General features: G+C 45.0%; 1 protein-coding gene across 1 annotated transcript in view; it reads left to right on the top strand.

Annotated features, from left to right (window-relative positions):
* Window positions 1–8502: 8502 nt before the first annotated feature.
* Window positions 8503–12213, top strand: part of PRMT2 (protein arginine methyltransferase 2) — a 33414-nt gene continuing 29703 nt past the window's right edge. Inside the window, exons 1-2 of the mRNA XM_044304918.1 lie at window positions 8503–9591; window positions 10169–10360. Of these exons, the coding sequence (XP_044160853.1) occupies window positions 8959–9591; window positions 10169–10360 (825 nt within the window). The 5' untranslated portion in view covers window positions 8503–8958. The remainder of the gene's footprint in view (window positions 9592–10168; window positions 10361–12213) is intronic.

The raw sequence follows: 12213 nt of genomic DNA, 5'->3' as shown, positions 1-12213 counted from the left end.
CCAGGCGAAACGTGCGTCGAGGTGCAGCTCCGGTCACATACTCTGGGTTCCAGCATACCATGGGTAACTTTGCATCTGTTGTCATGCCTTGTTAGTTTGTTATCTTAAGGATACTGATCACGCCTAGCACTTTTGCCCTGCCTTATTCTGTGTGATTTGGCTACCTGCAATGCCATGCAGCCTTTTATTATTCTAGGGTGGGCAATCTTTGCTACGTGTGACCTTTTTTACCTTGTATAAGCATGCAGCATACTTACCATTATATGTCACTTTGGGTGTACCTACAGTTCACCCATATTTATGTGGTCTTATACCCAAGGCTGTGACCCTTCTTTCCCTGTCAGTTGGGTTTTGTGAGGGTGGTTGCTTTTGACCCTGCTACACGGGGCGCCCCCCCCCCCCCCCACCTTCCTCTATCCTTGTGCCTTAGGTCATTCTATTTTTTGTTATTTGATTATGTCTTAAGAAATTACATACAGTACAGACCAAAAGTTTGGACACCCCTTCTCATTCAAAGAGTTTTTTATTTTCATGACTATGAAAATTGTAGATTTACACTGAAGGCATCAAAACTATGAGCTAACACATGTGGAATTATATACATAACAAAAAAGTGTGAAACAACTGAAAATATGTCATTCTAGGTTCTTCAAAGTAGCCACCTTTTGCTTTGATTACTGCTTTGCACACTCTTGGCATTCTCTTGATGAGCTTCAAGAGGTAGTCACCTGAAATCGTCTTCCAACAGTCTTGAAGGAGTTCCCAGAGATGCTTAGCACTTGTTGGCCCTTTCCCAAAAAAAACATAAGGGACAGATTGATCTTCTGCAGAAAATATGGTGAATGGACTGCTGAGGACTGGGGCAAAGTCATATTCTCCGATGAAGCCTCTTTCCGATTGTTTGGGGCATTAGGAAAAAGACTTGTCCGGAGAAGAAAAGGTGAGCGCTACCATCAGTCCTTTGTCAAGCCAACAGTAAAGCATCCTGAGACCATTCATGTGTGGGGTTGCTTCTCATCCAAGGGAGAGGGCTCAATCACAATTTTGCCCAAAAACACAGCCATGAATAAAGAATGGTACCAAAACACCCTCCAACAGCAACTTCTTCCAACAATACAACAACAGTTTGGTGAAGAACAATGCATTTTCCAGCACGATGGAGCACCGTGCCATAAGGCAAAAGTGATAACTAAGTGGCTCGGGGACCAAAACGTTGACATTTTGGGTCCATGGCCTGAAAACTCCCCAGATCTTAATCCCATTGAGAACTTGTGGTCAATGCTCAAGAGGCGGTGGACAAACAAAAACACACTAATTCTGACAAACTCCAAGAAGTGATTATGAAAGAATGGGTTGCTATCGGTCAGGGATTGGCCCAGAAGTTGATTGAGAGCATGCCCAGTCGAATTGCAGAGGTCCTGAAAAAGAAGGGCCAACACTGCAAATACTGACTCTTTGCATAAATGTCATGTAATTGTCGATAAAAGCCTTTGAAACGCATGAAGTGCATGTAATTATATTTCACTACATCACAGAAACAACTGAAACAAAGATCTAAAAGCAGTTTAGCAGCAAACTTTGTGAAAACTAATATTTGTGTCATTCTCAAAACTTTTGGCCACGACTGTATATGTGCAGTGCCCCTGACAAAGATGATTCCATCCTGAAGTAAATAAAACCTTGTTGATGGTTGCGGGGTAAATAGGACAAGGTGAAGGCAAACTCGAAAGGGAGTTGAGGGGACCAGGTGAAGCAATAAGGAAAGTCCAGCTTTTCACTGTTTAGGGTGTTGGAGAGTACATCACTTTGCCTGTTCACCTTTGGTCCATTTCCTGCAGAAGGAGGGATTTGTGAGAGATAGGTTTTATTTATATAATGTGAACATCCTGTAGTACTCTTTTTTTGGCAGCAAACCAGATATATGAGCCTCATGTGTATTTGTTTGTCTTAAGGTCACTGGAGGATGGGGAGGTGGAGTTAGGTTGCCATTTTTGAATGTGCTAATGAAACTCAGAGTTGAAGTTGTTGAAACCACTCCCATCAAGTTAAGGAGCCAATAGTCTTTTCCTAAGGAACACCGCTTTTGTGATGTCATGTCTGTTGTAACTTCTGTTATCTTAGGGGAATGGTCTTTATGATTAAACATCCTGCCATGTATGCAACATCAAATATAATGTTCTGATATAATGAATGGTGTCCAGCGTGTTTAGTGGTCACTTACCAAATGGTCGTGGATTCCTTCACAGCCCAGATCTTCTCATCCACCTAAAAAGAAGCAGAGACATAATCATTGGCACAGAAAGAAGGGCAATAATAAAGACCACAACAGATGAGAGTTATCCCCAGGGCAGGAGGATCTTACCGGGCCCAGCTTGGTGACATATAGCTAAGTACAGCCACCGAGTAAAGGGCTTTCTTATCCTCCGGCCACTGTAGATCTTGTTTCTCCAGAACTGGTTAAAATGGTGGCTGTGCCCTCCTGTCCTCCTGTTCCTCCCAGCCGATGGTGGAAAACAATGGATGCTCTCTGATGTTCCCGCACACACCCAGGCGCTTCTCAGGGTCCTTGCACAGAAGGTTTGTGACAAGATGTTTCACGTCATCATCAAGTTCTTCGGTGGTAATGGCTGTGCGAGCCGTTTTCCCACAGGGCCGTTGTAAAATGGGTGGTGCCCTCATGCCATCCTGCACACCACAAGCCCCAGGCGCCACCAGTCAACTTCTGTGCAATACGTTTTTGAGAATCACCTCAGGTCCCCGTCACTCCATGGATTTTATTGGAGGCAGGGACACGATCTTGGGCCAGCCCAAGGTCGACGATACGGATGTGGCCATCTGCATCCAACATGATGTTCTGCGGCTTTAGATCTCTGCAATGAAATAATACAATAGAATGACAAATCTGGAAGACCTGGAAAAATAATCGTTAAGAACTCAAGTAAAGCTAGGTGCATGATTTCCTGCATGTAAAGGAGACAGAGAATAGGGGGACAGCTGATAAAAAGAGGTACATTGGGGATAAATTATATTTCAGGAGTTAAAAGAATTTTAAAAATACTCACCTCATCCAAAGCACAGGAACACAGACTCCTCATTGGATGCAGAAGGACCTGCGCTCCCATCGTGATGACATCACACGATCACATCAGGTCCTGCTGCATCCAGTGAGGAGCGAGTGTCCCCGTGCGTGAAAGTGGATGAGGTATGTTTTTTTCTTTGCAGTCAAAAAAGATGCTGTGGGTCATATTATTAATGTTTGCGGCCACTATGAAGAACATTATTAATGCTGGGGGCCAATATTTGGGTATTATTTACAATTGGGGCAATTATGGGGAATTGGGATGAGCCAATAAAATTCATCTATTTTTAGACAGCCAGATGGCGAGAAAATGGACGCACAAAGGGTTAGAAAATGGTTATTACGGAGCGTCTGCTTCTAAACAACTATTTTATTTATTTTTTTACATTCGTGTGCATGTAGCCTTACATGGAACTGTATGATGGAGGCGGTTTGGGAGGGAGTGATGTTTCTTACATGGGACTGTGTGTTGGATGAGGCTGAAGGGAGGGAATTATGTTTTGTACATGGGACTGTATGTTGGAGGGGCTGAAGACAAGGGATTGATGTTATTTCCATGGGACTGTATGTTGGGAGGAGGCAGGAGAGATGGAGTGATGTTATTTACATGGGACTGTATGGTGGAGGGAGGGAAATTATGTTATTTGGTCTGTATGTTGGAATGTCTGGGGCATTATAATTTCTGAGGGCACTACAAGGGAAATACTATTGGTGGGACTTGGCGTAGCACTATTACTATGGGGGGACTATTTCTATGGCAGTAGATTTTCTTCAGGGTAGTATTTAGGGGTAATGGGGGGCACAGCGAGCAGCAGGATAACACTGTTGGGACTCCAGGTTGGGGGTGATGATAGAAATGTGAGGAATGGAAACGCTTCATAGTGTCTTTGATCCGTGCCTTCACTCCGCAAAAGATAGGACATGTCCTATCTTTGGCCGTATCTTGCAGATCTCGGAACCCCTTCAAGTCAATGGGTCCTCATCCGCAGCACAGAGTGCATGCGGCCAGTGCCCATATATTGCGAACCCGCTGATTGCTGTCCGCACTACAGGCATGGAGCCCTTAAGTTCATGTGCATGAGCCCTCAGTGTTTAATCATTGATTTCCATCAGTGAATGTAGCCAAACCAGGAGTGGAGATAAGTATAATGGAAAGATTTGCACCCGTTCTGTTTTTTGTGACTCACCTGATTTTGGCTCACAATCAGTGATGAAAATCACGATCAAACACTGACCAAACACTGATGTGTGAATCTGGCTTCACCTTGCCTTGAGAGCTGTACACTGCTAGGAACGTTACCATCTTCTTTAACGTTACCATCTTCTTTATAGTAATACAGCACTTTACAAGAGAGTAAGTGAGAGTTCACATCAGCGTTTTTTTTCCGTTCTTTTGATCTGTCAGAACAGAAAAAAAAAAAAAAAAAGGATCCTGTGAATCCATTATGCATATTTGGGATCTGATTGAGCCATTTCCGTCTGAGATCCGTTTCTTAAGATGAGAAAAAAAAAAGTACAGCATGCAGACCCTCAAAGTCATCTAATTTGATTGAATCTTTGCTTAGCTATGCGTAACACCATGGTCTGTTAATGTACAATAAGTGTAGTGTCACATCTCACATAACTCCTGTAGTCTGTCCGGCAGAGGAACAGATATCAAGTTACCGTATCTGGCGTAGCTGGATACCACCACACACCGCAGAATCCCCATTGGCTTTAAGGGGGACTGGCTTTACAGCATAATGATGGTGATGAAGCCGCCCTAAATTAGGGCATTTAAGATACACTCTGGTGTGCCAAATCAATGTACCCCCCCCCCCCCCCAGGGGTTAATATCCATGCGTGGCTGAGAGACTGAACGCTGACACAGGAGTTGGTCAAAGCAATCTCTAACTTTAATTACATGGGGGTAAGTGTATATACATTTTCAGAAGAGGGCAGTCCTCACTGAGGCTAAAACATTGTTTCATTGGTCAAAAAGGAAGAAGAGATAAGAGAGGAGATAGCACCCTGGCTTCTGCGCACTGGGTCCTACTTTGGAATGTGAACTAATGTAAACATCTGGTTACCATTGCCATTTTGTAATGGAGTTTATTCTAATAAGAATACTGCCTACGTCATATGTGACACTTCAAAGAGGTGCTTCTCTATAGGCAGTGAATAATATATACATATCATCAAGCCATATGATTGGCTTACGCATTCCACCACACTCTATGGGAAACCTCAAAGAAAGATGAGAAATCAGACACTTCCCACAGCACAGCTCTTTGCCCCCCTCTCTCTCCTCTCCAGTCTTGAAACAAAGAGGGGGGTGGGTGGGCACTTGGAAGTAGAAAAAGTTAACTCATTACAATCCTAGATATATAAAATATAGAATAAAATTCACACATCTTTAACAATGGCTTATGGCTGGACAAATATTATCGGCCTAAAGCCAGTATTTATGCTAGAAAGCTGCTAGATGCCATTATAGTTATTGGGGATCTGACGTGTGAGGTGGTATCCAGCCTTACCAGATACAGTAACTCCGGTATTCTGTTTCGCTGCGAGACCTGACTACTGGAGCTGGGTGCCAGAGATGTGAATGTAGCCCTACTTCTATCTTCTCAGGCCGCTGTTGCACGGACATGTTGAAGTAGCACCAAAATATATAATAAGAAGAAATCCATCATCCAGCGAGGATGATAAAATCTTCACGGTTTAGCAAACATCTTCCATAAAATCCATCACGAACACAGTATATACTGTGTAAAGTGGGAATATTAATTACCAATATTTATGCAATTTTTGGACAGGAAAAAAATAATAATCTGCACAATGTACATGAGATTTGTATCATCACTATTGCAGCTGGGAAAACCGGAGCGTTGCTACAGGATCTGTCAGGTATGTAATCATCTATTCTACACTACAGGTCGATCCCCTGGGTTGTTCAGTTTTTCCTGAAATCAGACAACCCCTTTAAAAGAACATTATTCAGACAATCCCATGTGAAATCCCTCAAGTATTTTTCGCCCGCCTCAGGAGGCCGACTTCTCAAATAATTTGGAATGGCTCTAGGGTGAGGTTAAGCTATAGTGCACCGACGCGTCCAAAGATCTCAGGAGGAGTAGGTCTACCTAATTTTCTTGCATACTACAGGGCAATCGATTGCGAATTGTGTCCTTGATCTTCTCCACCACCGATCCACAAAATTGTCAGTGGACATAGAACACGAAACAAACCTTGTATGGTGTATGGCATTTTTTGGCCATTACTTCCTACACAGAGCGGATTGCCTGACTACCAACACTCACCACCTCTACGAACATTAGCAGAATCCTGGGGAAAGTTTGCTCCCAAACTTAAACTAATCACGACCTCTTACGGTCTTACCAGGCCACCCAGATCTACCCTCAGGCCTCAAAACTCCCCCAACCTTTAGAGATTCTAATAAGACTCCAATTAAGATTATGAATCTCTACAATAAGGAAGGCTTATACCCTCTTAATAAATAATCACATATCCTGCCTAGCACCCCTGGCCATTGGTTCCATTATTTTCAACTCCGTAACTTCATCAACTCCCTGGCATCTGGATCACAGTTGGCCGCCCCTCTTTCAGAATTTGAAAAACTGGCGTGGATTCTGCACCTGGACATGCTCTCTCACTTATCTACAGCCTGTTGGGTGCTGAGCAAATCAATTAATGCCCCTCCGACAGATCCCAGATTCATCACAGCATGGGAAGAGGAACTGACCACCACTTTAACAGTGGAACAATGGGGAAGGTCACCACTAGTCACACATAAATCATCAGTGTCATGCAGACTCCAGGAACTTAATTCTAAGATACTAACTCAATGGTATAGGCCACCGGTAAAGCTCCACCAATTCTATCCCTCTGTATCCAACACCCATTGATGCTTCCCCCCCAAGCAGTCGGTACAATGCTCCACATTTGGTGGAACTGGTCAGGTATAGCTCTGCTGTGGCAAGATGTCTTCAACCTATATAACTCCCTTTACCGGTCTAATATACCTTTCTCATCCACAATAGCATTGCCATCTATTTTTCCGGGGGACGGATCCAACAAGTCAAGAGAGGAGCACTCAGGACCTTTATGCAAGCCATGAGACAAATTATTCCCCGCATATGGAGATCAACCGAGAGTATACAAAAAATAACTTTGGTATCTGCACTTGATATCCTTGTCCGTATAGAGGAGATGCTTTTACAGTCCCATGTAAAAAGCATCACTCCCCCTGCCACCATCCCCTTCAACATACAGTCCCATGTAAGAAGCATCACTCCCCCTGCAGTCAGCCCCTTCAACATACAGTCCCATGTAAAAAGCATCACTCCTCTGCTTTCAGCCCCTTCAACATACAGTCCCATGTAAAAAGCATCACTCCCCTGCTTTCAGCCCCTTCAACATACAGTCCCATGTAAAAAGCATCACTCCCCTGCTTTCAGCCCCTTCAACATACAGTCCACTGTAAAAATGATCACTCTGTTGCCTTCAGCCCCTGAAACATACAGTCCCATGTAAAAAAAAAAAAAAAAAAAAAAAAATCACTAACTTGCCTTCCACCTCTCAAACATACAGTCCCATGTCATACCTCCAAACTTTTTGGACGCTCAGAGAGGGTCACTTGCGGTTCATTGCGTGAAAGTCCATTTTTCCTGTATATTTATACACTTTAGGGTCCATTCACACATCCGTAGAATGGGTCCGCATCCGTTCCGCAATTATGTGGAACGGGTGCAGACTTATTCATTCTCTATGGGGCCGGAAGAGTTTGCGGACAGCACACAGTGTGCTGTCCGCATCCGCATTTACGGAACCATCCCCCCCCCCCGCCCCCCAATCTCCCGGTCCGCAGCTCCGAAAAAAGAAAATAGCCATTTCTATGGGGGTGCCGGCCGGGTGTATTGCGGATCCGTAATTAGCAGATCCTCAATGCACTACGGACGTCTGAATGGAGCCTTAATAGTTTTCTTAGCGCACAACAGCGCAAAATTATCTGAATATAAAAATTTCTAAAAACCAAATTGCATCAAATAATGAAATAATATACAAGGTGGGGTCTAATGTACAGAGGGGAACCAAGCAAACACTTTCCGGGTCAACATTGTAAATGTAACAATGCAAATCTATACCTCAGATCAAAAAGAGGGACATTTAAGGAGCAAAGAGGGACTTGGGTCCAAAAGAGGAACACTTGGGAGGTCTGCCATGTAAAAACATCCCTCTCCTCTTCAGCCACCTTCAAGAAGGGGCCCCAAGTAAAACTAGAAATCACAGCTCCCATCCACACTCTCGCTCCTCTCTCCCCAAGCCCCAACCTGCTCTGAAGTTTTTACTGCACTGACGCTCCACCCCCTTAGACGATGAAACTCCGCCCCTTCCCGTGACATCATACCTACCAGGAGCGCCTCCATTCTAGCACTACGTTTTCATGAGCTCCTCAGCTTGTGACAGGATAAGGGCGTCTCTCCCTCCCTCTCCTGTTTCCTCAGCAGAGGCGCCTGAGAAACGCAGCAAAGTAGGACAGGGCGTCTACACCACCAGTGCTGTCTAGTCTGTGTGCTCCCTGGTACTTGTAGTTCTACTGAAGAGGATTCCTGGTCCTCTGTGGCAGGCAGTAGAGGGAGCTTGCTGGTCTTGAGCAGTGGGAGTGCACTGAGGTGCAGCACTAGCTGTTGTAGTGGCATCTAAGGAGCCCCTATAATATATACACATGATATAAAGATGTAAGACCGCCATCCCGCGTGCTATTTCTCAGTATAGTGCAGGTGGATGTGCTAGACCCAAGGGGAATACACCATTTATGAGGGGCTTCTAGTAGAACGGCGAATGTGTACGGCACCTGCTTAGTTGGTGTATATGCAGTAATGGAGAAGGATAGGGATGCACACAGGAAGAGCAGAGATGATGAGAAGAGTTGTCCTACCCATAATGTAAAGGCAATGGATATGGCGTCCATGGTGTGCGTCGTGCAAGAGATAGAAAGTGAACTTTCTGAAATCGCATTGCACGACATTGACCATAGAGACAAAGGCAGAATGGAGCCAGAAGCAGATGTCGCCGACTATGGGGAGAGGCAGAGGAGTGGCGGAGAGTCTCATAGCTCAAGTGATGCAGATAAGCACCTGGGTAGCAGTGAGACCGCTGAAGACGGGCTTCTCCGTGATATTGGCGATTCAGCGGCCAGAGGGGTGATCAAGGACGTACGTTTTGAAGAATGCATTCTGAACAGAGACTTGAGGACGAGGCGGTCGGGATACAGTGAGTTGGGGGCAGACATGGGTCAGGTTGATAAAGACGACCTGGAACCTGCTGGAGCTTTAGACGGAGCCTGTCGCCCTCAGGAGCATGGCGCCGAGTGCTCCTATGAGAAGTCTCCAGGCACCGCTTACTTCGCCGCCTCCTGTCCAGAGCCTCGTCGTGTGGATTGTCCATATGCAGACTACAGCACAAATGAGTTCACCGTGATGTGCGACTTTGTTGCTGCTGATGACACGCAGGTATTGTTTTTTCCTCCTTCAAGGGGTTGTTTCATGTGGACAATAATGGATACAGTCAGGATAGCTTGTTCTAGTTTTCACTTCTCATGCCTTTGATACCATGTAGGTTTAAGGGCATCTGTCAGCAGATTTGCACCTATGAAACTTGCTGACCTGTTCCTTGTGCGCTTGGCAGCTGAAGACATCTGTGTTGGTCCTGGGTTCATATGTGTCAGCATTGCTGAGAAAAATGATGTTGTAATATATGGAAATAAACCTCTAGGAGCAATGGGGGTGTTGCCATTACACCTAGAGGCTCTGCTCTCGCTGCAAATGTCCTGCCTTATGCACTTTGGACCAGGTAGTGTAAACGTGATTACACCTTGTCCTGTCAAAGTGCAGAAGGCGCTGCGGTTGCAGAGAGAGCAGAGCCTCTAGGTGTAACTGCAACACCCCCATTGCTCCTAGAGGCTCATTTGCATATATTAAAACTATCATTTTTCTCAGCAATGCGGGAACATGGGACCAACACAGATGCCAGTAACATCAAACTGTTTAAAGATTGTAATAATAACTTGTATTTTCTTGCTCTTTGCAGCTGAGTCTTTCTCAGGGAGACAAGGTCTTTCTCCTTAATGCAGTGACAGCAGAATGGTGGTGGGTTGAGCATAATGGTCACTGTGGGTATGTACCAGCCACTCATTTGCGTGGAATATATGATGAAGAAGAGGACTCTGATGTAGATGATCCATGGCAGGATGAAGAATATTATGGAAGCTACAAGACACTGGTGAGGCAACTATTCTCTCTCTCTGTCTCTGTGTCTTTCTCTCTCTCTCTCTTTCTCTCTCCATACACTGACCTAGGAGCGTAGGCAATTGCTTGTTGGGGCTTTTCAGCTTGGGCCTCTTATTGCACCACTTCTCTTCACTGCGGCCAGCAGTCTGTCCATGACTTTGAGGTGCATATAGCACCCTAATAATTAGCTATAACGAGCCAGACATACAGGGCCACAGAGCATCCATGCAAATCCAGGTCTAGCACAGTAAAGCTTGTCTGCATGCCCGGTGGTCTGACAGTAAAAGTGTTAGAATCCTTGGTGATCAAGGGAAGTGAAGGGTTAATGTTGATATTCCTACTGGTCTAGGACAGAGAAAGGGTTAATATAAGGGTGCTTGGTGGTTTAGGGCAGTAAATAGGTTTATAGGTTTTTCCAGAGTAATAAAAATTGTTTGCAATGGGGTTAGAGTGGCTTAAAAGCATACAAAAAAAATAACTCCACCGATCCCTTGCCACTGCCCAGGTCACCATTGCGAATTATTTCTGGACCCCATCTTGACACATAGGAACTCTATGCCCTCTCGGAGGAAGCTGACAGAGCATTTTGAGGCAGTTGTGAAGTAGGAGTCAGAAGTAGGCAGCAGTGCTTACCTGGGCAGTGTCAGTGGACATGGTGGGGGGATCAGGGTATGTATATCTTCTTTATGTTAACGCTGATCCTACTGGAACATCTCTTTAAAGGGGTTCTGTAGTTTGTTTAAACTGATGATCTATCCTCTGGATAGATCATCAGCATCTGATCAGCGGGGGTCTGAACACCAGCACCCCGCCGATAAGCTGTTTGAGAAGGCAGCGGCGCTCCAGGACTTTTCACTGTTTACCGCAGGCCCAGTGATGTCACAACTAGTATCAACTAACCTGGGCGGGGCTAAGCTCCATTCAAGTAAACAGGGCTTAGCCGCGCCCAGGCCAGTTGATACTAGTTGTGACGTCACTGGGCATGCGGTAAACAGTGAGAAAGCCGCAGCACTCTTGGAGCGCCGCTGCCTTCTCAAATAGTTGATTGGCGTGGGTCCCGGGGATCAGACCCCTGCCGATCAGATGCTGATGATCTATCCAGAGGGTAGATTGTCAGTTTAAACAAACTGCAGAACACCTTTAATATCAGTATACAGTGGGGCAAATAATTTTTTAGTCAGCCACCAATTGTGCAAGTTCTTCCACTTAAAAAGATGAGAGAGGCCTGCAATTTTCATCATAGGTACACTTCAACTATGGGAGACAGAATGAGAAAAAAAAATCCTGAAAATCACATCGTCTGATTTTTAAAGAATTTATTTGCAAATTATGGTGGAAAATAGGTATTTGGTTAATAACAAAAGGTCATCTCAATACTTTGTCATATACCCTTTGTTGGCAATGACAGAGGTCAAACCTTTCTGTAAGTCTTCACAAGGTTTTCACACACTGTTGCTGGTATTTTGGCCCATTCCTCCATGCAGATCTCTAGAGCAGTGATGTTTTGGGGCTCTCACGGGGCAACATGGACTTTTAACTCCCACCAAAGGTTTTCAGTGGGGTTGAGATCTGGAGACTGGCTAGTCCACTCCAGGACCTTAAAATGCTTCTTACGAAGCCACTCCTTCGTTTCCCGGGCAGTGTGTTTGGGATCATTGTCATGCTGAAAGGACCCAGCCACGTTTCATCTTCAATCTTCAATGCCCTTGCTGATGGAAGGAGGTTTTCACTCAAAATCTCACGATACATGGCCCCATTCATTCTTTCCTTTACACGGATCAGTCGTCCTGGTCCCTTTTCAGAAAAACAGCCCCAAAGCGTGATGTCTCCACCCCATGCTTCACA

The sequence above is a fragment of the Bufo gargarizans genome, chromosome 8 (assembly GCF_014858855.1).
Source record: "Bufo gargarizans isolate SCDJY-AF-19 chromosome 8, ASM1485885v1, whole genome shotgun sequence".
In the NCBI taxonomy this organism is placed as follows: domain Eukaryota; kingdom Metazoa; phylum Chordata; class Amphibia; order Anura; family Bufonidae; genus Bufo; species Bufo gargarizans.
The sequence above is the reverse complement of the archived record's forward strand: the minus strand, read 5'-3'. Positions and strand labels throughout refer to the sequence as shown.